Source organism: Anthonomus grandis, chromosome 10 (assembly GCF_022605725.1).
Source record: "Anthonomus grandis grandis chromosome 10, icAntGran1.3, whole genome shotgun sequence".
Lineage (NCBI taxonomy): Eukaryota > Metazoa > Arthropoda > Insecta > Coleoptera > Curculionidae > Anthonomus > Anthonomus grandis.
This window is the reverse complement of record NC_065555.1, coordinates 25492764-25516742: the sequence shown is the minus strand read 5'-3', so window position 1 is coordinate 25516742 and position 23979 is coordinate 25492764. Positions and strand designations below refer to the sequence as shown.

The following is a 23979-nucleotide window of genomic DNA, read 5'->3' as shown; positions in this document are numbered from 1 at the left end:
CCCTGAAAATATTGAAAACATCATACATACTATTTTAAACATGTCAGAAAAAAATAAAAAAACTATTAAAGACATTCTTTTTAATCCAAATTATGAAAATCACATGGACTTAGGCTCCGACTCACACTCAGATTCGAATTATTAAATAATGATAATAAAAAATTCAAACAAACACCTCATCAACTCTACCTTAAAAATCATTCAATGGAACTTGAGAAGTATTAAGTCCAATAGGGAAAATTTACTGAATTTAATTTTTAAAGAGAATCCTGACATTCTGCTCTTAAATGAAACCTGGCTAAAATCAGAACATCATTTCAATTTAAAATCATATAACATAATAAGACAGGATAGACATGATGGCTATGGAGGTGTAGCAACTTGCATTAAGAAAAATATAATTTTTAAAACTATTGAAACCTATTCATCAGATTATATTCAATATATCATAGTGGAAATAAGTAATGTCCAGTTGACTAATATATATTGTAACTCACATATCAACTTAAATTTAGACATTTTGAAAAAACCCATATATAATAATCCAAAAAATACCATCATCATGGGAGATTTAAATTCTCATCACCCCTTATGGGATAACTGTACTCCCAATAAAGGTGGAAACATAATAAATGATTTTGTATTCGAGAATGAACTAGTGATCATGAATGATGGTTCTAGGACTCGTTTTCAATTAGCAGAAGATTTATCAAGTGCTGTTGATTTAACAATGATCAGTGCAAATTTAGCGTTACAGGCCAATTGGTATACCACCATGGATTGTGGTAATAGTGATCATTTCCCTACCTGCCTTATAGTCAATAATGACAATAACAATTTTACTCACAATTATATTGTAAATTCATTTAATGCTAGGAATTTTCATAAAGCCGACTGGGATGCATACCATGACAAAATTGTGTTATCTATAAGTAATTCAAGCTATAATCTAAAATATGATGAATTAATTGGCATCATCAATGTAGTAGCAGACCAGGTCATTCCAGTGAAGCAAATTGGCTCAATCATTAGGAGAGGGAACTCCTGGTGGCATAGGGAATGTTCATGCTGGGTTGAAGAAAGGAAAAACGCAATTTTGACATTTAACCAACTTCCAACAATTGAAAACTATATTAAGGCAAAAAAAATCATAAAAGCTCTAACTAGGAAAAAACTAAAAATCAAAAAAAGAGAAAAATTTAAAACATTCTGTGGAACCCTAAATAGAACCTCGAAAATTAAATATGTCTGGAATAAAATAAGAAATTTCAATAATAACTATAAAACAAATAAATTCAAAATGAATATTCCAGATAATCTCAAAAAATCTATTCTCAGAAATATGTCGGTTATAAATATTGACCCCAATTTTCAATTAATGCCCCCAAATCAAAAGGAAACCATTTCCTTCTTTACCCTAACCGAATTACATTATGCATTGAAAAATAAAAAATCGTCTGCACCAGGCATGGATAACCTTTTATATGAAATGTTTTCTAAGTTATCTTTTAAAGCTAAACAAATCCTCCTTAACATATACAATAAAATTTTACAGGGAGAACCTTTACCAGATTTATGGAAACAATTTCACATCATTTTCTTCCTTAAACCTAATAAAAACCCTAAATGACCCGAAAATTATAGGCCAATTACTCTAGCATCATGTGGGTCTAAAATCATGGAAATCATGATCAAGACTCGCCTAGATTGGATGTTAGAACATAGAGTAGAATTTACTAATAAACAGACTGGATTTCGAAAGGGGAAGGGAATTTATGACAACATAGCTTTTTTAACATCTTAGGTTTTTAATGCCTTTCAATCTTCAGAATCGGCCTTAGCAGTTTTCTTGGATATTAAAGCAGCCTATGATAATGTTAACATCTATAAACTATATAATAAACTGCGAATGTTAAATACTCCCAATTATCTGGCATATACCATTTTTAATCTACTCAAAAATAGACTTCTATATTGTAGGGGCAATGACGGGTCATTTTTGGGACCAATATTAACTACAACAGGATTACCACAAGGATCCCCTTTAAGTACGATCTTGTTCAACATCTATATTAGAGAAGTGTTTTTTTTTAGATCTGGAGGATGTTGAGTTGACAGGATATGCTGACGATTTGGTCATTATGGTAAAAGGAAAAAATGTGTCCATTATGGTTGATAAAATTACTCATGCTATTAAAAAGATAAATATATTTTTAAACGAAAATAGCTTAGTGCTTTCAATTAATAAATGCGAAGCAATGTGGTTTACTAGGGGAAAGAACAATATTAACCCTCCACCAATTGTTATCAACAATGTTGTTATCCCCTTTAAACACCGAGTAAAATATTTGGGCATGTGGATACAGAACAACCTGAAATGGAAGATACATATAGAAAACATAGTCAACAAAGCCAAAAAATCACTCAGTGTTTTAAGGGCATTATGTAGAGTATGGTGGGGTGCAGATCCAACCACTCTTTTAGTAATCTTTTTTGCATTAGTTACATCTCACCTAGATTTTGGATCCACATTTATTAAACCCTGTAACAGGACGGTACTTAACATGTTAGATGTTGTATTCTTTGAGGGTTTGCGAATATGTTTGGGATGCATGAAATCCACCCCCAGAGCAGCACTATTAGCAGAGGCATCCATGATAGACTTGGAACACAGAAGAAAACTTTTAGCTATGAAACTGATATCGAAGTTCGTAACTATTACAAATCACCCCATCACACAGCTTTTAAATAATACCAGAATGAAGCTAATACATAGACCGGAATTCTGGCAACGGGATAAAACTCCCTATTTAATTCTGGCACTTCAGGAGTTTCGACCATATATTAAATTAATCAGTAGAGTAGCAACCTTCCCATGTTACGAATGCAACTTTAAAATATTGACTACACCCCTAAAATTAATTAACCTTAACATAAGAAAAGGCGACATTTCAACAAGCCAAAAATTCATTGAAAGATCAAACAAGTTTAAAGAGAAAGGATATACTTTTATTTTTTCCGACGCCTCTAAACAGGGTAATAGGGTAGGGTTCGGAATATCCATTCCCAGTTTAAATTATAAATTCTCATCAAGGTTACCAGACTGTCTCAACATCTATAAAGCGGAAATTATTGCAATTTATGATGCGGTAAAAACTGCAATAGAAAAACAAATAAAGAAAGCTATCATCTTTTCGGATTCATTGAGCGCAGTTACAAAACTTAGAAGTAATCTTTTATCTGCAAGGATAGATCGCTGGATTATCATAACAAAGCAACTAATTAGTACAACCAATGAAAAGGGCTTTGACATCCAGCTTGCCTGGATACCGGGTCATGAAAATATACTGGGAAATTCAGAAGCGGATACTTTGGCGAAGATTGGATCCAACCTAAATGTCCCCAGAAAAATGCTCATTGACATAAATGATATTCTTAAGGTACTCAAAAATAAAATAAAAAATAACTTTTCAAACAAATGGAAATATTTAGTTGAGACTAAACATTATAATTATAGTAAAATTCAATTTGACTTCCCCTACAAAAGATGGTTTGCCAATATTAAATATGTAGATAGAAGACACATCACCACCATTATCAGAATGCGAACTGGTCATTGTCTTACTAACTCACATCTATTTAAAATAAATATCAAAGATGATCCTTTATGTGACTGTGGAAGGTATGATGACTTAAATCACATCTTATTTGAATGTCCATTAAATTCTATAGACAACATGGACATGTATAAAATTTTTGTTCAAAGAATGAAATTATCACCATTATCCATCCATGATATACTTAAGGTGTCAAATAGCGAAACTATAGAAACAAACATGCATTTCCTAAGTAAAAATAAAATCAAACTTTAAAGCTCAACCTGCTTATTTCCCGCATATTCCTGAATCCTTAGTTGTATTAGTGATATTTATGTTTCCTCTCTTGCCTTTGTTGTTCTACTAATGCCCTCCATTTTAGCTTATTTAAAACGTTTATTGATCATAGAATATCAATATATTTTTCTTCTTGTTTTCTATATAAGATACAAAGAACAAGGCTTATAGTCTGAGAATAAGTCGGGAGATCCCTTAATGGTTCCGAGCCAGACGACAAGGGACCCCACACAAATCGAGCTGGCAATTGCCTTGCAGCAAAGCTATCAATAAGAATAAGAATAAGAATAAGAATAAGAACTAACCATTTTAAGCACGAAATGAAGTAAAAGTTGTCGAGAAGTTTTGTAGTTTTTAGGGCACCTAAGGATGATATTTTCGTAATAAAATGTTTATAGACAATAAATTTGTTTTTGAATGAAAAGTAATCTAAGAGAAGACGTAATTATCTACAATTTATAAATTATATTTATTATAATTTATTACTTTTCCGCTTTTTCCGACCTAATCTCGCGATGTTATACAACTCGTACTGATGAGATGATTGGCACCGAACACCTCCAGAAACTTTTAAATATAATATAGCCTTACGAGCGTGAAAAGGCACTATGGGCATAAAGCAACCTTTCCTCTCCACTCGTAGGTATTTTTGAAAAGCAGGAAAAAGCCAAAAGCTTAAGAAAGGAATCTACTAAGCTGAATAATAATAATAAGAAGAAGAACTTAAATTAAAAGGGTTAGATGCTCGCTTACTAAATTCGATTTCTTACAGAAGACAGCAAGCTTTACGATTCTACCAACTTCTGAGAGTCAATCTGAAATAGCTAAATCCGATTATCTCATCAATAAGGCCGTCATCCTCCCAAGAGAACTTACGATGAGATTAATGCAGATATGTCTACACCGCAGAAGAATAGTATCTTTTCATAGTCCAAGGCTGTACAATAAAGTTCTTTGACATTGCCCATACACCAGAGCCTTGGACCAACAAACATGCACTTATTGCCTGATCACTCCAATAGAGTGACCGAAATGGATCCAGGTTACTTACTTAGCGTACGACACATTAAAACATAAAGTCAATATAATTAATAAAAACGACTCTTATTAACCTTTAAGTTACAAAAAAAGAAGATACTTAAGCACAATGGAAACAAAGAAAAAATGTGTGTAAACTTTAAGGGCGAAGTCTAGCAGCTGCTATTCTCACTTAACCCATTTAAGGTTCACCTAAGATAAAATATTTAAGTGCGCGCTGTTCTTGACATATGTTGTGTATTTATTTTTTTAAAAAACAAAAATAATGCTCTGTCGGTTCATGGCTGTACCCATGTTAACAATAGACAATCTATCCCCCAAAGTCGCAGCAAAAGCATCGAAGGCACCCCGCGCCCATCGCAGGTCATCACCGAGGACTTCCTTGCATGTTCACACTTGTCTGTCCATTATTAAAAACTGTCAAGATTTGAATTTATTTGTATTAAGAATTTTAAAATTACCTAGTATGAGATTGTATATGCTGATGGCGTTGAAAATAAAAGATCTTCGAAACATGGCCGTTTTATGTTGTGGTACAGTAAAAGCATGGCGTGATCTAACATTAACGATGTGAATTGCTGTGCGTGGTAAAAATTTGGATTTAAGAAGTTGAGATGCTTTCGCTTCAGTAAGCAAGTTCTTCGGTTTTTCATATTCAGCCAGTTGCATTCAGAGATCAAATGAGAGACATGGTCACATTTACGTATTCCATACAAAACCCTACAGCATGCATTTTATACTTTTTGAATTTTATATTTATCCCCCGTACAGAAAGTCACAATAATTAAAATGCGATAAAACAAGGCTATCACACAACATCTTTTTTAATGGAAAAATTAACAGTTGTCGGTTGTCATAAATTAATTTAAGAGCATAAAATCATTTTTTAATAATCTTCCGTACATGTTCATGAAATCTTAGATCCTCATCCACTATTAAGTCCAAATTATATATCACAACAAAATCATTACAAACGAACTTCCAATAAATTTCTATACTATATTGATTCTGGAGTCACTAATAGGAAGTCTTCTGGTCTGCCGTTATAAGCCATTTCATGGAATTCCTCCACGATATATTTGTGTAAAGCATTTCTCATGCGGTGTTATGATTTCATTTAGCCTGCAACAGGTTTTGCTTGGTCAGTCGAACCTTAGTGATGTGTTGGTAACAATATATCACTGTTTTGTGTCGAAGTCAAAATATACGTAAGTCCCGCATTTGGTAATTGTGTACGTCGCTCTGAAAATAAATTTTTTCTGCGAACCTCCTGGTTATTGAAACATTTCACATAATTAACATTTTGAAGAGAATTACAGCCGCAGAAAAAATACCCAGATCGATAAATGCCCTCCGCAGTCCTCCCGGAAAGACCTACCTACCATTTTTACACCATAACTCTATGGATCTTTACATGGTAAAACAAAGCATAGTATGCAGAGAGTAGAACCTTTTTAAACAAAAACTGTTGCAACCTCTAAGGTAGAAATACTATTTTTGTTAGTTTTCCAAAAATTGTTTTAGATGAATCAACGAGTAAAATCTTGAATCAAGATTTATACTTTAAAACTTGAAAGACCCTTGATCCTGATAACCCAGATCCCAAATTTTCTAAGTATTGTCCGTAGTTTATGCCTATTATAACCATTGTTCACCGTCCAATTTGCGGTAATAAAGTTCTGGGAGTTCTATTTTACATTTACAACTACATATTTTTTTTCCGGTATATGCAAGCTCTCTCTAGGACGTAGCAGCTGGCGTATTCTTATACGTGGGGGTTGGTAGCCCCAGCCAGCTTGCGCCCCATAAAGCTGACTAAGTTAATTCCTTGGGCCTGTTAAAGACTTGGGGCACTGACTTTTAAAGTGCCCCTCCTCATAAAAATTCCAACATCAGATGTTATCTTAGGTTTCTTAGCTAAGAATTACTCAAGCTTCTTCAGGTAGTCTTTGAGGTCACTCTCCGAAGTTCTGGTTTATCTTATCCAGGTCTGCCTTCTAGTTGCTTCAAAATCTTTACCATATCTCATCTCTGAAATACGCACTGATACTTTAAAATTAATTTAATCTTCAAATAGTACCGTTTTTATTTCTGTAGCTTTTCCTCTTAGGCATATTTTAAAATTGCTTGCCTTTTCTTCATTATCTCAGAGCTTTTAGTTCAAACTTGGTTATTGGTTGTTTCTGTTTCATCTCCAAATATTCTCTAAGTTGTAAATATCGTACTTATTGTTTTCTGTCCTGTTCGCCCTGCTTCTTTCAAATTCTCAGTCTTCAGAAAATCTTTTAAATCAAGTAAGACTCTTTTCGTGGTGTTTATAAATTGTTTTTTGTTCTGTTTCGCACTTCATTGTTGTTCAGGTCGGATTTAATTGTCTTTTATAAATCATTCTACTTTTTTATTTGGATGTTCTTGCTGTTCCATCTGTTTATGGTCTCATTCTTCTTGTTCTACTCTCTGTTCGTCTTACTTCTTTAATAGCTTCCACCGACCTGCATTGACCGCCGTTTAATTAACTAAACATAAATAAACTGAATTAGTCAACTTTAACTACAAAATAAGAGCAAGACAGTACAAAAAACCATAAGAATAATCAACTGCATTTATATTTTTAAAACTTTTTTGTATTATTTATTAATTATTATAAAATAAACTCGATTAACTACAGGTTCTCTTTTCTAAAGGTTTGCCAAACCCGGGAAACTTAATAGCATATTTTTGAGAATATTAGGTCCATAAACTTTAAATGGATGTAACTTTGTCGAGACAGAAGTGACGGTCGCTTTGGAATATATGTATAATACATGCAACCTGCTGTCAACGGTTATTTTGTAATTCAATAAAACTTCGGTACTTAGATACAGACTTGAAGGGAAATTCTCGATAGTTCTTGGGAAATTTGTTCTAATACAATGTACGTATACGTATAGCGTTTGGTCAGTTTTTATTAAGTTAATATACGTTACAAAAATGTCATGTATAGTAAAAAGAGATTATTTAACAAAAAGCAAGGGGTCTGAAGAAAGATACGCCATTTTATTCTTAGGAAAATGCTGCTTTAAAATACCTCTGATGGAGATATCCGCAAAAAAATTATACGAAAAATTAATCAGATTTTATTATTCTTATTATATTTTTAATACAGCGTGGCATTATAAGATTTTTAATTTTTTCGAAATCTTTTAATGTAAAAGCTTTCCCAATAGGAATAATATGTTTTGAAATATCCGTAAAATATTCAAAAATTCTTCCTAATCCATAATTTTTGTTTTATTTCAAAATTTCTTCGATAGCATTTAGGTTTTAAATAAAATATTATTCAAATATCCACTGCGAGTATAAATGCAAAAGCCAATTCGATAAACCCAATTTTTGGTCACTTTAGATCTTAAATCTTCATTAATGCCACGAATGCAGCGCTATATGCTTGTTTTTAGGTTCTGTGTTATTTGCGGTTTGTTTACATAGGCCAATGACGAAACCCCATAAAAAATTATCAAATGGTATTAAATCGCAGCTCCTTGAAAGACAAGCATTTGGTTAAAATTGCCCTCTTCGATCTCTTGCATAAAGTAAAATCAATGTTGCAGGGAACTTTTCTTTCAATAAATCATTGCTTCCACGAGAGGTGTGATATCCGATATTGGAAAAAATAAAGTCCGATAATGCCGCCATGCGCTAAACCACACAAGACTATGACTTTTTCTGAATACAAAGCCTAGTCAACAATCTCATGGTGGAATATTTTCATTATAAAAACGACAGTTTTGCTCATTCACATCACCGTTTATCCCAAAAAAGAGCCTTATTAGAAAAGATTATTTTTCTTTAAAAAATCAGTAGAATAATTTTCCAGGTTTTTCTTGAGCCCAATTGCAAAACTAACGAGGTCAAATGATTTCGGTTCTTAAGTCAACACCATCTTGTAAGGGTATAAAGCACAATCCCGCCTTAACATTCGCCACGTTCTCATCCTTGAGAAATCAAGTTTTTGGGAGCGACGATTTACCGACCCATTCGCATTCTTGGCAACACTTATCACAGCAATATTGACTGGATTTCGTGCAATTTATCGTCGCTAGTGTTTTCCTATCGTGTAGAGTAATTTCACTCTCACACTTTTTTAGGATTCGATGAATCACAGTGGAAAGATTATTTCTTCCGAAATTTTCACGTACAGAGCGACTGGTTTGAACAAATTAATTTCTAAGTAAGGTACCTTCAGGGTAATAAGGCCTATATTCAAAAAAAACCGGTTTAAATTAATCGCAAATCGATTGCGTTGGGTCCGCGTCTCCTATTGGTCCATTTACAAATGATATTCGAACGGACTACCTGCGTTCCTCGCTTTCGAGCGTCAGTAAGTTCCAATAACTTGTGTCGACGAGTCGCCGCGTGTCATATTATAAGGATACAACGAACAAAAACGTAAGTATTTTTAGTATTTATAATTGTATTTTTAAATTATATTTCGCAGTCTCGTCTCATATTACAAAACACCCTGTAGTTGCAGTTTGCTGCACGGCCGGTACGACGTTAAAAGCTGAAAAAGAAAACATGCAAGCCCACCCCTCTTATCTGACACATCCATTATGCATCCCAGGCCGCGGTGACGCGGCACCTCGTCTACATCGTCACAGTTGTTTGTCGTACGGAGCGGTATAGACGTTTTGTTTTGTGTTGTGATTTCGTGTCAAAATTTTTGTGTTAAAATGGAAAAAAGGAAGCGTAATAGCAAGAAAGTGGAGAAGTTGTTGAAGAAATTACGTCAGGAGTTGGTAGACAGCACGTCTGATAGTTCAAGTAAGTACTTAAGGCTATTAGATAATCGTAGATTCAACTGGTGGTATATGTTTATCGATTTTGGCGTATTAGCAGCCATGTCAGGTTTAATTGTTCTATATACAAAATTATAAGATTGAAAAACGGAAGATAATATATTACAAACAGTGCGGCCACTTATTGTGTGCTCAGATATGGATTATACTTTATTTTAGAATACATGTATATTTTATGGCAAAATTTTTTTTTGCCTCTTGCACTGTTGCCACTTATTGTGTGCTTTGGTTTTTCTCAATTAAGTATAATGGATTACAGTGTAGGCTGCCACTTATTGTATGCAGGAATCTACATATTAACTATATATATACTATTATAAAATATTTAATAATAATATTAAAAGATTTTTGTTGAAAAATAAGCACAGTATTGTTGCCATTTATTGGGGGCCTAGAATTTATTAATACTTTATTGGGCACAAGGCATATGCCTAATTTAGTTTATGTCTTTTGTTATTAGGCATAGAAAGCTCTTCTGAGGGTGCTGATAGCTCGCCTGAAGATTCGTTTGGTGAGACGGGCATGGAGCACAACACCCAGAGAGACCTTGAGGAGCAGTCTGAACCTGGGCCCTCAGGTGTTAAACAGTTTTTGCTTCAAGATCCCTTGGGTACGGTTGCAAAAGGACCTTCTGTTAACACTGAGACTGCTGAGTATTGGAAAAACGACTGGAGACGTTCAAGAACTCCAGCAAGATACAGAAGTATCAGAGCCAGAGAATGAGGAAATAGAGGTACAATATGCATGTAGGGTGTCAAAATTTGTAGAAAATTGGAAAACTGTTACTTGTAATCCAATCATTATTGATTGGATTAAGGGATACAATATAATCTTTAGTAATGTTCCTAAACAGCATCATAAGCCAAAATCTATTAATAAAGGTAGAATTTGCAAGAAAAAAGTTAACAATAAAATAAAGGAATTGTTGCATATTGGGGCTATTGTTCCATGTAAATATTCCGGGAATCAATTTTTATCAAATTATTTTTTGATAGAAAAAAGTAACGGTACAAGCCGCTTTATTTTAAATTTACGCAATTTAAATAAATTTTTAAATCCTCCTCATTTTAAATTGGAAGATTATAGAACTGCTAGAATTTTGTTATGTCAGGGATATTATGTGGCAAAAATTGATCTTAAAGACGCATATTTTTTAATAAAAGTTGGAAAGAAGTCCCGAAAATATTTGAGATTTGAATATAAAAAACAATTGTATGAATTTACATGTTTACCAATGGGTTTATGTATAGCACCATTTATATTTACAAAGTTAATGAAACCTCCTATTGCTAAGCTAAGATCTGAAGGCATAGTTTGTACAAATTTTCTTGATGACATTTTAGTAATGTCCGATAGTTTCGAAAAATGTCAAAATCATGTTAATAGAGTCATAAATTTATTGAAGTCATTAGGGTTTTTGATAAATGAGCAAAAAAAGTGTTTTAGTACCATCTCAAAAGTGTAAATATTTAGGGTTTAATTTTAATTCATTGGAAATGGAAATGACGGTACCTGAAGAACGAATTACAAAAATTAAAAATATATGCAAAATGATATGTAAGAAAAAATATCATTCTATTAAGATATTTTCGAAAATGTTAGGTTTGTTAGTGGCAGCATGTCCAGCAGTTAAGTATGGATGGGCTCATACTAAGTTCTTGGAGAGAAGTAAATATTTGGCTTTAAAACATTTAAAAGGTTGTTACAAAGGAAAGATAAAAATTACAAAACCAATAATTTTGGAAATAAAATGGTGGCTATCGAATATTAGAAAGAGTAGTTTTTCGATAAAAAACATGAAATATGTATTTCAAATATTTTCTGATGCTTCAAAAATGGGATGGGGAGGAGTTTGTAAAGAGAAAATAATTAATGGTCTTTGGAATGAAGAGGAAGCAAACCAACATATTAATTATTTAGAGTTATTAGGAGCGTTTAATTGTTTAAAATATTTTACAGAGAATAAGACAAATGTTAATATTCTTATGCGAATTGATAACACTACTGCTATCGGATACATTAATCGTGTGGGTGGTGTTAAATACAAGTCACTTAATGAAATCACAAGAAAAATATGGGATTATTGTGAGACTAAAGGTCTATACATTTTTGCCTCTTATATCAACTCGAAGGAAAATGTAATTGCTGATCGAGAGTCTAGATTGGGTTATTTGAATACAGAGTTTGAATTATATCAGTATGGTTTTGAAAAAATCTGTAAAGAGTTTTATCAGCCGAATATAGATCTTTTTGCTACAAACTTAAATTCTAAATGTAAAATATTTGTAAGTTGGAAACCTGATATAGGCTCTGTTTTTGTGGATGCATTTACAATTTCTTGGGAAGACCTAAAGTTTTATGCTTTTCCACCTTTCTCGTTAATTGGAAAAGTCATTCAAAAAATTAAAACTGAACAATCTGAAGAAATTTTAGTTGTCCCGGACTGGCCGGGGCAACCATGGTACCCAGTTTTTTGGCAAATGCTTATTGTAAAGCCTCTTTATATGGGTCCAGATAAAGATCTTTTAACTTCTCTTTGCAGGCAGCCCCATCCTATGTGGAGGAAGCTTATCCTAATTGCAGGAATTATATCAGGGAAGTGTTTGTAAGAAGGTTGTTTCCAGAAAGCGGGGTTTCAGTCCTTATTGCTTCTATCAGCGAAAATACTTTTAGGCAATATGATAGTGTATACAAGAAATGGTGGCATTTTTGTAGCAACAAGAAGTTAAATCCTTATGAATATGTGTTAAATAATGTTATTACGTTTCTGCAAGAAGTTTTTGAAAGTGGTTGTTCATTTTCAGTAATAAATACGTATAAGTCGGCCTTAGCATTAGTGTTATCTATAGACAAGGATGATGAAAATATTTTAAAAAGGTTTACGTAATATTAGACCTCCAAAAGCCAGATATTCAAGTACATGGGATCCACATCCAGTGCTTGAATATTTGGAAACATTTTTTCCGTTGGAAAGCTTGTCTATAGAAAAAATAACCTTAAAACTTGTGACTTTACTAGCATTAATTTCGGGCCACAGAATGCAGACTTTTAGTAAGATTAAGTTAGAGAATATACTAAGGCATGAAGGTTATATAGAAATTTTTGTTGATGAAAAACTTAAAACATCAGGTAGCGGTAGACACCAACCAGTTTTACATATTCCTTATTTTAGGGAGAAACCAGAATTATGTCTAGCATCCACATTGGATATCTATATTGACAAAACAAAAGATATTCGTCCGGCAGGCCTTAAATTTTTAATTTTAACTATTAAAAAGCCTATACACGCAGCCACTTCTCAAATAATTAGTCGCTGGATAAAATTAATTTTAAAAAAGAGTGGCATTAATACGGAAATATATTCAGGCTATAGTATAAGACACGCTGCAGTATCTTCGGCTGATAGAGCAGGGGTTAATATCGAAGTAATTCGGAAGGCAGCAGGCTGGTCGGAAAAGTCTAATACTTTCGGCTCTTTTTATAAAATGCTTCCGCCCAAAGATAGTTTTGCCAGGGCAGTATTTAGTGGGGCAGGTATTAATATATAGGAATTTGTTGTTATACATATGTAGAATTAGAACATTAGTATTTTTTGACTAATTTGTACCAATTAATTTAAGTTGCCAAGAGAGATTTAAATTAAATTATGTCGAATAATTTAGGATATAAGATAGTTAATTAGATTTGCCCGATTAATAAACAAATATCTGTAATTTGTAAAGTTGGTCTCAATTAAAATAAAAGGGCTGTTCAATTGAAATTTGTATTCTAATTCCATTTCCGGAAATTTGACCACAATTTACTTTAAACATCTACAGGGTGTTTTGTAATATGAGACGAGACTGCGAAATATAATTAATTGATCAATCGACTTACCTGTAAGGATGGTTGATCATAATTATATGAGCAGTCTCGTCGAAATATTACAAAATCCCACCCTATTTATTTGTTTGGCTTTGAATAAAGCATTGGATAAATCCCACCCTTGTGGCCAAATTTAAGATACTTTCAACTGTGACGATGTAGACGAGGTGCCGCGTCACCGCGGCCTGGGATGCGTAATGGATGTGTCAGATAAGAGGGGTGGGCTTGCATGTTTTCTTTTTCAGCTTTTAACGTCGTACCGGCCGTGCAGCAAACTGCAACTACAGGGTGTTTTGTAATATTTCGACGAGACTGCACATATAATTATGATCCACTATCCTTACAGGTAAGTCGATTGATCAATTAATTATAATGCAGATATTTTGGTTAGACTTTATATTTTGGGATTTCAATAGTTTATTAGATTAAATTTACCCGACATAATTTAAGTAAGTTTACATAATATTTCGTCATGGATGGGTAATAACGCTTATAAAAATAAGCTATAGGCCTTATCCTCATAACAAATTAATGTTTTTATTAACATATTATTAAACTTCTAAACTATTTTTGTTTTATTTTCAGTGATTTTTAACATCATGCCTCCTAAAAGGGCACCTTGGTGCGAGGAGGATTTAATATCAGCAGTTCGATCTGTTCAACGCGGTACTCTGAGTACATATGGGGCTGCGGCAAGGTTTAATATTCCCAGAAGAACCATTAGAAATCATGTTCAGAATGGAATCCTAATAAAAAGACTAGGTCGTAATCCTATTTTAAAAGAAGAACAAGAAGCTGATCCTGTTAAAAGAATAATAAGATTTAGTGAAATAGGTCTACCTGTGACTCCACGGATCCTTCGTCGATTGGTATTCAGATTCTGTGAAGATAATAAAATTGCTCATCAATTTAATACAACTTCAAAACTTGCTGGTACAGACTGGCTAAAGGCTTTTATAAAGAGAAATCCTGTAATTTCTAAAAGAAAAGCACCGTTTATAAATCCAGCTAGGGCTCAAAAACTTAATAAATTTATAGTTGATGATCATTTTTCAAAAATAGGTTAAATGTATGATGATCTTGATATAATTAATCACCCTGAAAGACTTTATAATATGGATGAAAAAGGATGCCGCTTGACTATTCACCACCAGCCAACCGTTTTAGCTAAGAAAGAGGTAAAACGTGTTCACTTTCAATCGTCAGAACATGCAGAGAGTGTGACAATTGCAGGATGTGTCAATGCTCTTGAAATACCAATACCTCCTATGATTATTTTTAAAGGAAAGAGGCTAAAGCCAGAATTACATGATAATTTGTCACCAGGAACTCTAGTGGAAAAATCAAGTAAAGGCTACATGACTAACGAAGTTTTTAAAGAATTCCTCAAGCACTTAGCCCGGTACAAAAGTCCAGGAAGGTGCCTCTTACTTTTTGATGATGCAGCTTGTCATCTTGATTTGTCAATTGTTGATGTTGGAGACTCACTTGATATAGATCTCTACTGTTTGCCATCGAATATAACCAAAGATAATACTACTACGAAAAGATAGTTCATTTAAATGAGGCATTGTGAATCGGTCCGCAGATATCAATGCTCGCTTAACTGCGAATGTAATAAGACGGTAACCCTCGCAGAATCCGCCGCGAGAGCGAAACGAGCCACTTAGCTGTGCGCAACGTTGCCAATTCTTACAAATAGGTAAGTTACGAAATAATTAATTTTAGGTTTAAAATGTAATCAAACAAAATAGTAACACTCGGGTTTTTACTTATGAGGTAGGATTGATAGAAAGATTTTACAAAAAAAAAAGTATAAACATACATAAATTTTAATATTTTGTATATAAAAATTGTTGTTGAATGTTAATATAAATGTATAGGCTTAGTAGTTACCTATAAATATTTAACAAAAAAAGTGTCATATATAATTTTCTAATGGAGGTATGAATTTTATAATTTTTATTAAGTAAAACTAACGGCTAAATTTATAGGCAGGTAAGTTATTTTATCTGATTAAATGAAATATTGTTGATACGAATGTAATATATACCCTTTTAATGATGAATACTCCTGTGCAAAACCTACTTGAATTTTTATTTAACAACTTAACTGCACTTTTATAGGACACTAGTTTAACCATAAAAAATAAACATGTTACAAGTTAATACAAGTTATAAGTTAATACAAAAATGTAAATATTTGTACAAAAAAAAAAAGATGATTAAAAAAAAAGATTACTAACTTAATAATAAAATTAAAAACTAATAATAATGCTAATAAAACGTTTCTAGAGTTTTTATGTTTCTATGCTTTTAGAAAGATATTAAATAGTTTTATGAAAATACTCAAAACTAGATGCCTCGGTGGACATTTCTAAAAAGTCTAAGAAAATACGAATTACTAGCCCAAAAGGTGTCTGGACGTCGTCGTCGGGACCTCTTCTTAAGTTATTAATTTTAAACGACAAAAAAAAATTACAAAAACTATTTGCAAAACTGTATTGATATCTAAGATTTTAGTCACATGATACTTATTTATTCTCTAAGTTTTTAAGTTTTTCAGTGTGTGTTTTTTTTGGACATTTGTACCACTTGCAAAATTTAAAAATGTTTGTGATAACTAAATGTTCAATTAGAAATGTCTTGTGTTTATAACATGGATCATCTTTATTTATTCTATTCTATTCTATTCTATTTCTATTATATAGATCAACTTATTATATAGTTTCTCTTTAATTTTTTGACATACGAATTCTGCGGATTTAAAAGTTTCGAAATGTTGCTTAAATGCTAAAAATGAGCTTTGAACTAATTTAGTAATTTCATCAGAGGACACTATCAAAGATATTGCATTTTTCCCGCCAAAATTTTTATTCAATAAAAAAAGTTGTCTGGAATCCGACAATTCTGAAACAAACTCAGTGGACTTTTGAAAGGCTGTCAAGCACTTTTTACAATTAAACTTATCACCAACTCTCTTAACAAGATACCCGGCATAATAAGTAATGGCACACTCTTCCAATGAACCCATTGGATTAACTTCATCGCTAAATAAACTCTGTGATCTTGAAGAAGGCAGTGGGGATTCGGCAATGTCAGAATTATTATGATCTGTATTAATACTATTTGAATGGTCCAAATTTGAGTCTGATAAGTAAGTATCTTCACATTGCGTATTAGATGAAGGCAACAGTAATAATTGTTGGTCTAAATCTTCTTCACAATTTGAAGACTCTGACGGTTTGATTAAATCGGTAATGGTTTGAATACGAAATGAAAGCCTAAAAGATTTAGCAGATGGATTTAAATTCCAACCCCCCCGCTGCCTGACTACCGAAAAAAAGTTTTCTAGAAAATCTTGGTTAAGTCTGTTTGTTAAAATAAATGTATTGTTATGTTTTTTTTCTTCTTCAAATAAGTTTAAAATGCCATTTATGGTTTGAATAAGTCCATTGAAACAGGGGGGTCTAGATTCTTTAAATTTAAAAGTTTGTGTTTTTACATCGAATTTTTTTGTTAATTTTTTTAGTACCGTAAATATATCCTTTGCTTTATTCAGAATCTCGATTATATGAATATTTTTATTACAAAGACCACAATTAAAAGGGTTTTTGTCATATAGTCTTTTAGAGTTTAATGCATCGAATAAATTATTTAAAGTCAAAATAAAATCTGCAGTGTCGGATCCCTCTTTGCAATTATTAATTTGTTTATTTTCAACGCATGTTTTAATAGCAGCTGCCATCGTTTTAGAAAATAATTGGAGTGCCAATTTGCATGACATTTTTTCGAAAGAGTTGGGATTAATGTGTTTTTCGGTTATCTTTGTAAGAGCCCTAGCAGAACCTGAAGATTTATCGATTTCAAATGTCCTTTTAACAACATCAAAGTTAATTATTTTGTCGTCTTGTTTAAATACGCCTGTCAAAAAATTATTTCTTATACTTTTAAATAAATGTGGAGTGTCGAAAAGTCCAAAAATTTGGGTATTTTATATATTATATTATTGGGTATATTTAGTTTAAAATATGGTATCTCATTTGTGATTTCCAGAAGTTTATATGCGCCGCGGTTGTTACTTCCCTGATCACAAACTAAGGCCCTAGGTACAAAACCAATATCAATTAAGTTTTCCAAATTGCTGATAATAAGTTTTTTAAGCTGTTGCTGGCTAATAGAACCATGTGAAAAATAATAGAAAACTGGAATCTTCCAGTTTTTAAATAAACCCCGGATAGAAAAAACAACTGCATGAGTGGATGTTCTTGCAGTTCTGCCTAAAGAACCCAAGTCCGCAAAGCCTTCTATTAAATCCAGTTTCTTATTATATTCCACTAGTTCTTTTATACTTATTTCATCGAATGCCAAAATGCATTTTTTTTCATTATCAGTCATTGTCTGACATTTAACTGTTAAATGGTTTTTTATGCCTTCATCCAGACCCGTTTTAAACAAATTTCTACCTATCCATCTTCGAATGGTGGCAACCGAGGGCAATTTAACGCCTTTTTTGCGTAAAAATAGATAGGCTGTTGGAGATTTATAATAAAAGGATATAGCTAATTGCTTTTCTTTAAGGTTCCAAGTATTTTTAAGTCCTCTTTTTAATTGCATTAGAACAAATGTTCTGGCAAAATTTGACAAAAACGTCAATAAAGGCATTATTCGGAGCATTACGTTGTTATTATTTTTAATTTTTTGTTTTAAATTCATAATTTTTTTTTTATACCTAACAAGCTTTGAATTTTGCATGCAAATACGCTTTTTTAATTTAGCTTTTCGTGGAGTCATTTGTCCAAATGGAAGGTCCATGATTTCTTCGAGTAATTGTGAATTTTGATGTTCCAGCTCCTCATTAAAGGCGCGCTTTTTCGAAGCTATCGGACTTTCAAAAGGAATGGTGCGCTTTTTCATAGAATAGGTCTTGGTGGGAGTTTGAACCTTTAAATTGCTTTGATCTTCATTTTGGTCAAAATACTTTTTGGGAACAGCGTTCAATTTCAAATAGTGCTTTTTCTCAGTTCTGTAATCATCGTCGGAAAAATGTTTCTCACATAAAAGTTTTGTCTTCAGGACATCTGGAGTTAAGCCCAAAAGTTTGGAGTTTCCTAAGGAATAAAACAATATTGCTTATGCTTGATAGAATACTAAATTATAAAATAACCGTCTTCAAATATGTCAAAAAAATTGGGGGGGGCGGGTCCTATTTAAAATAATAAAGTTTGGGCCATTTCCGGTTAAACCGGAAGTGACAGAAAACAACTGAATACTTCAGCCAATTCCAATTTGGCCGCTACTCCCACTTATCAAATTTAATTTTTTTACTTAAAAACTAAAAAAGTTATAGGGGTGAACCACTTTCCTAAGACACCCGGTATACTTATGTACATACATATTCTAGGATGCCTTAATTCCTACATTTAAAGCGTTGACTTTTAAAGATAATTTTATTTTTGTAGGTACCTAGGTTTTCTAGATAAAAATTATAGGTATGTGTATATAAATCTGGTTTTGTTTCTCTTATAAATATGTATTTATATTTATCAATTTAAAAAAAAGTTAAAATCTACCTATGTGGTAAAAATGTTTGTTTTTTTTACTTACCAGAGTTGATAATCCAACGTTCACATAATTCAGAGTTTTTATAGGGAAATGTAAATAACTTTACTTTATCTCGTCTCCTATTTGCTCTACAATTAAAGTATTGGCATACCTTGCCTGACATCGTATACTTGCTTACTTTAAAACACTATGGAATACCAATTTTTAAAAAATAAACCCAAAAAGCAGTAACCCCATAAAACCGAAGCAAGAAAAACAATAAAATTCTATTCATCGAAGTAGTTATGGGTACACGCATAGTAGGGCACCGATATGCGATGATAGGGCGACGGCGACGCACGGGCAAGAATTACATTCGACGAACATGTGTCGCGGCAACGCTGTTTAACGCTCTCTCGATGGACATCGGCTCGCGGGAGCCAAAGTCCATCGAGGGTATCAAAATTTTAACATTGTATAGTTTATCTTCCCGTAGTAGTATTATCTTTGATACAACACATGAGCTTCAACCCCTCGACAAATCTGTATATCGTTTGTGGCAATTTCTCTACCCTATGGATATTTTTTTTTTGCCTCCCTTTTTATAGTTACTGATTTCATCTTTGGACGCCACTTAATTTAATTAAAGTTTATTTAAATTTTATAATTAAAGATGTTGTTTATAATTAAGTAAATCAAGAAACTTAATTATGTTTTTTTTTTCAAAGCAATAGCACTGCATAAAGAAACCAGCAGTCGCACTTCAATAAAAATACATTGGCTTGAATAAGCAAGTTCGGTGCATGTGTACTAACGCAGGCGCGGCATATTTGCTTATAGTAGGGATGCCGCTGACACTCGCTACGGTCCACGCGGCTTTTGCCTTGGCTAGAGCCGGAATTAAAAACATTTTTTTAGATATTATTCTCTTGTAAAATAAAAATACCTACATAGTACAAATATTTATTTTTTAATAATAATGAAGTTCATACATTAACAAAATATTTAAACAAAAATAAACATCGCATTTCTACATCTAACAACGACGATATAGAAAATTTTGTAAAAACGCTATCAAAATAGTCACTAAGTACGGCGCTGAACTAGGCGATACACCTATGAACACAGTTCGATAAACAGTGAGCTCCGCATCCGGAGAACATGGCTGCGGCATGGCTAAGGATGCTATTAGTTCGCTTACATTTTCGAGCGGAGTGCGACTGCTGGTTTCTTTATGCTGTGGCAATAGTCTGGACTGGTATCAACTTCAAGTGAAACGGTTTATTTTAATTTTTTAACAAAATTTATTTTATACCCTAGATGTCAACTGAAACATTCCATTCCGTGCGGTCAATAAAATACTTACAACTATTTACAAATGGTGGTGTGATAGTGATAAAAAAATTGATAAAAAAGATACTGAAAATAGTGATAGTAACACTCAAATATCACAAAGAGAACGTGTAGCTCTATGGGTTTATATTAAATTAAAATAGGAATATGACATTAATTATATGACGTTAAACCTGGGGAAAATTCATGAATTCTCTGCGCAGGAAAAAAGGATTAAATAGACAGTACGCACAGGGCTACTTATAAATCAAAATATGTGTACCAACAAAAATAAATACCACAATCAATCAAAATAGAATAAATAAATCATTAATCCAAGTTCATATAAGTATGATGAAATTTTACCAACTCCGCCACGCAGCTTAAAGACTTCCTGCTCAGCGTTACTGCGTAGGAATGCTAGGGAAGCATTATCCAGCGATTGACAGGCCTGAAGGCATGGCCTTAGATGGATGAGGATGAAGGTCAGCAGTCTGGAAGCAGCAAGGGTTGAAGGCAGGGCTCGGCGTTGAAAATGGCGTCAAGGCGTTGACTCGGCCTTGAGCGTGATGTATGACACCGTCAACTGTATGACAGCTATCAGCAAAGATTGAAGGCAGGGCTTGGCATTAAAAATGGCGTCAAGCAGTATGGCAGCAATCAGCAAAGATTGAAGGCAGGGCTCGGCGTCGAAATTGGCGTCAGGCAGTATGGCAGCAATTACGTGGTTGGGGCAGGTAAAGTAGACAAAATGACATAAGGACTAAGGACTAAGCAATAAGTAAGAAGGACCCCCCAAAAATATCAATCAAAGATATTTTGTGGCGTAGAATTATCAACCTTCGTTAAAGTTGATTGGGCAGAAACGCAGGACGAAGGAATCTCTAAATAAAGGAAGGAATACCTGATTTAAAGACACTTACAAAGGAACCACGTGCTACTTACGTGATGTCATGGGAAAACTCAAAAATCACAAAATCAGATAAACCACGCCCGTCAGCAAAAGGAAAACTACATCGGTAGATGCAGTGCGAAAAATAAGTAAGTTTAAAATATTAACACATCCCGAAATGGAAAACTCTACTTGATTCGCCCTTTTTTCTAGGCAAAATTAGAACGACTTGTCAGATCTTCGGTCGCACGCCAAAAAGAAAGATGGATGGGCATCAAGGTTCACCTTGGTGCTTGGTGACCTCCCACCACCAAACCATTGCCGTTGTTGCCAACGTACCTTTTTCCAGGAAAAGGAATAGAGCTGCTAGGAAATCTACATAAATAATTATGTACGACTGAAGAACATAAACCAGGACCTATCAAAATCCTTCAATAATGATATGATTCTCAATCAATAATGATAATGATTTTAATTCATTTTGAATATTGAAAATAATAAGATCAGCCGCTTTTCCGTTCCAGCACAATATGGCAACTCTGAACCTTAACCCGAAGATCGATATGCGCTGATTGTTTAAAGCAAGGTCAAGTTAGACTGGATTTTGTTTATGCATTTTTTGATAATAAAATACTTAAATACAAACGTAAACTGTGTTGTTAATAATAAAATATGTAACACAATATAAAAAACAGGTTTAATGATGTCGAAATAAATTAAAAGTACTTCAAGAGTCCATTTAATTATTTAAAAGTCCCTTGAGCTTTTAGGTGTAATGTAGTATGAAGTAATTTTAATATAAATAAAATCATCCGGTATATTATTAGAATTAATTAATATGCTAGGGTAATTGTTATCGTTATAGTTTTATGCAATTCTGCAAAGTAAGCAAGTGCAATGTCCGGTCGATATACGACCCATATTGTGATTAAAATAGTTCAATAAACTATGTAGAAAGGTTGAATTTTGACTATTATTAATGGCCTCTAAAAACGAACCTAAGACCTGAGTTATTACATAGGCAACACACAGTACATACTTTGTTTAAATTACGGATACCTCCGAAAGCGATGTTGCCGAGATTAACATAAATAAATTAGAATAATTAATAAACAATATTCTTTCCAAATTAAAGTAAACTAAATAAAAAGTATGTAGTATTTTTTTAAGATGATGCTAAGGGAAAAAAAATGCTACACGTTCATTTGAGCATCATTGGGATAATGAGGTATTATTATTCTTGGATCAGAATCCTAACAAAAAGTTGACCAAATCATTTTAACATCATACTTTCAAATGTTTGGTCTAAATGCATGACACATAGTAACATTATAAACGGTTTTAAGGCTACTGGTCTGTTTCCATTAAATCCCGAGGCAATTCCATAAACAGCATTTGCTCCTTCAATTCTCTCAGACGTACCGGCACCGGATGATACCAACAAAGAAAATAGGCGTCCACCTGAATCTCCTCAACCTGGTTCGTCTGGAATGGCATCCAACAAGTCTGGCAAATTTTCCTATTCCAATGTTTACTCTTCTGACTCGGATTCGATTGATGACCATATCCCTCTTGCTGAATTAAAGAGACGAAAAACAAAAGTCACTTTTTTTAATGAGCTTTTGCCCACACCAGTAAAAACCAATGAAAAACCTAAAAAAAATCTAAAAAAAGCTCTAAACTACAAAGGAACTCTAGTCAATAGAGATCTTTTTACCGAGGAGAACAAAAGTCGTGCTAAATTAAATAAAGATATTGAAACCTCCAGGGAAAAGTTAAGTACCGAATGGTATTGCCATGGATGTGAGGAAGACAGGCAGGCCGATATGAGGCAGTGCAGCAAAGGTCTTAAATAGTACCATGAGGAATGTGTTGGCTTAACAGTCAATGACATGGATGATTTTGAGTGTCCCGATTTGGAAAAGATATACTAGACCTAGATATAGATACACTAGAACTTAATATCGCAGCAGCAGAAAACCTATACAGGCTTGGACAGCGAAGTGTTAGCATGGGTAGAATAAATAGATAATGGAATAAGCACAGTAAGTCTATTACAGTCCACTCTTAAATATACCTTATTTATACTAGATGAGCGTCTGGAAGAAAAAACATTTAATATATATGTGGGATTACATTTTATTTCAATAAGTTATGTTTATTTTTGTATTTAACGCCCTGACTATAACTTGTTAAAGCATTTAATAAGAAAAAGATACCGAGCGAAAACACTTTCACAGAAACGCCGTCGTCAAAGGCATCAAGCATGTTTTTTTCTAGCGAAACGGTCTTTTTCCAAAAACTGTTATTCAGGTGGTTGCAAGAATACCGTGCCAAGTCAATCGACGAAGGCGGGGAGCGTGGTGGGGTAAAGATCTTTAGGTTAACAAGATTGCATCATTTCAGTGAGTTGGATTTTTTCCGAGCTTTAAGAGCGGTATTTTAATTGATTGACGAAAATACGTGAAAAAGCTTTTTTTCCGGGTTAAGACGAAATATATTAGTTAAGAGACGCTTGACTAATTACCGGTATTGCTTTAATGATAATTTAATGCCAATTATCCAGACGGGGTCTTGGC

At 33.2% G+C, this 23979-nt stretch overlaps 1 protein-coding gene and 1 long non-coding RNA gene across 2 annotated transcripts; both read left to right on the top strand.

The window, feature by feature from the left end:
- Window positions 1–9315: 9315 nt before the first annotated feature.
- LOC126741673 (uncharacterized) lies at window positions 9316–10528 on the top strand. The gene is made up of 3 exons (XM_050448212.1): window positions 9316–9359; window positions 9439–9734; window positions 10230–10528. The coding sequence occupies exons 2-3, from the start codon at window positions 9644–9646 to the stop codon at window positions 10490–10492; spliced, it is 354 nt and encodes a 117-aa protein (XP_050304169.1). The 5' UTR covers window positions 9316–9359; window positions 9439–9643; the 3' UTR covers window positions 10493–10528.
- A 10605-nt stretch (window positions 10529–21133) lies between these two features.
- Window positions 21134–21704, top strand: LOC126741684 (uncharacterized). Its single transcript, XR_007662284.1, has 3 exons — window positions 21134–21250; window positions 21291–21549; window positions 21614–21704. It is a non-coding gene; the product is annotated as an uncharacterized LOC126741684 (long non-coding RNA).
- Window positions 21705–23979: the final 2275 nt, after the last annotated feature.

Bases quoted from the DNA above. Each gene is read 5' to 3' on its own strand.
- LOC126741673 (XM_050448212.1), top strand. From the start codon at position 9,644: ATGGAAAAAAGGAAGCGTAATAGCAAGAAAGTGGAGAAGTTGTTGAAG. The intron at 9,735-10,229 runs GTAAGTACTTAA...TTTTGTTATTAG, and splicing joins CAGCACGTCTGATAGTTCAA to GCATAGAAAGCTCTTCTGAG.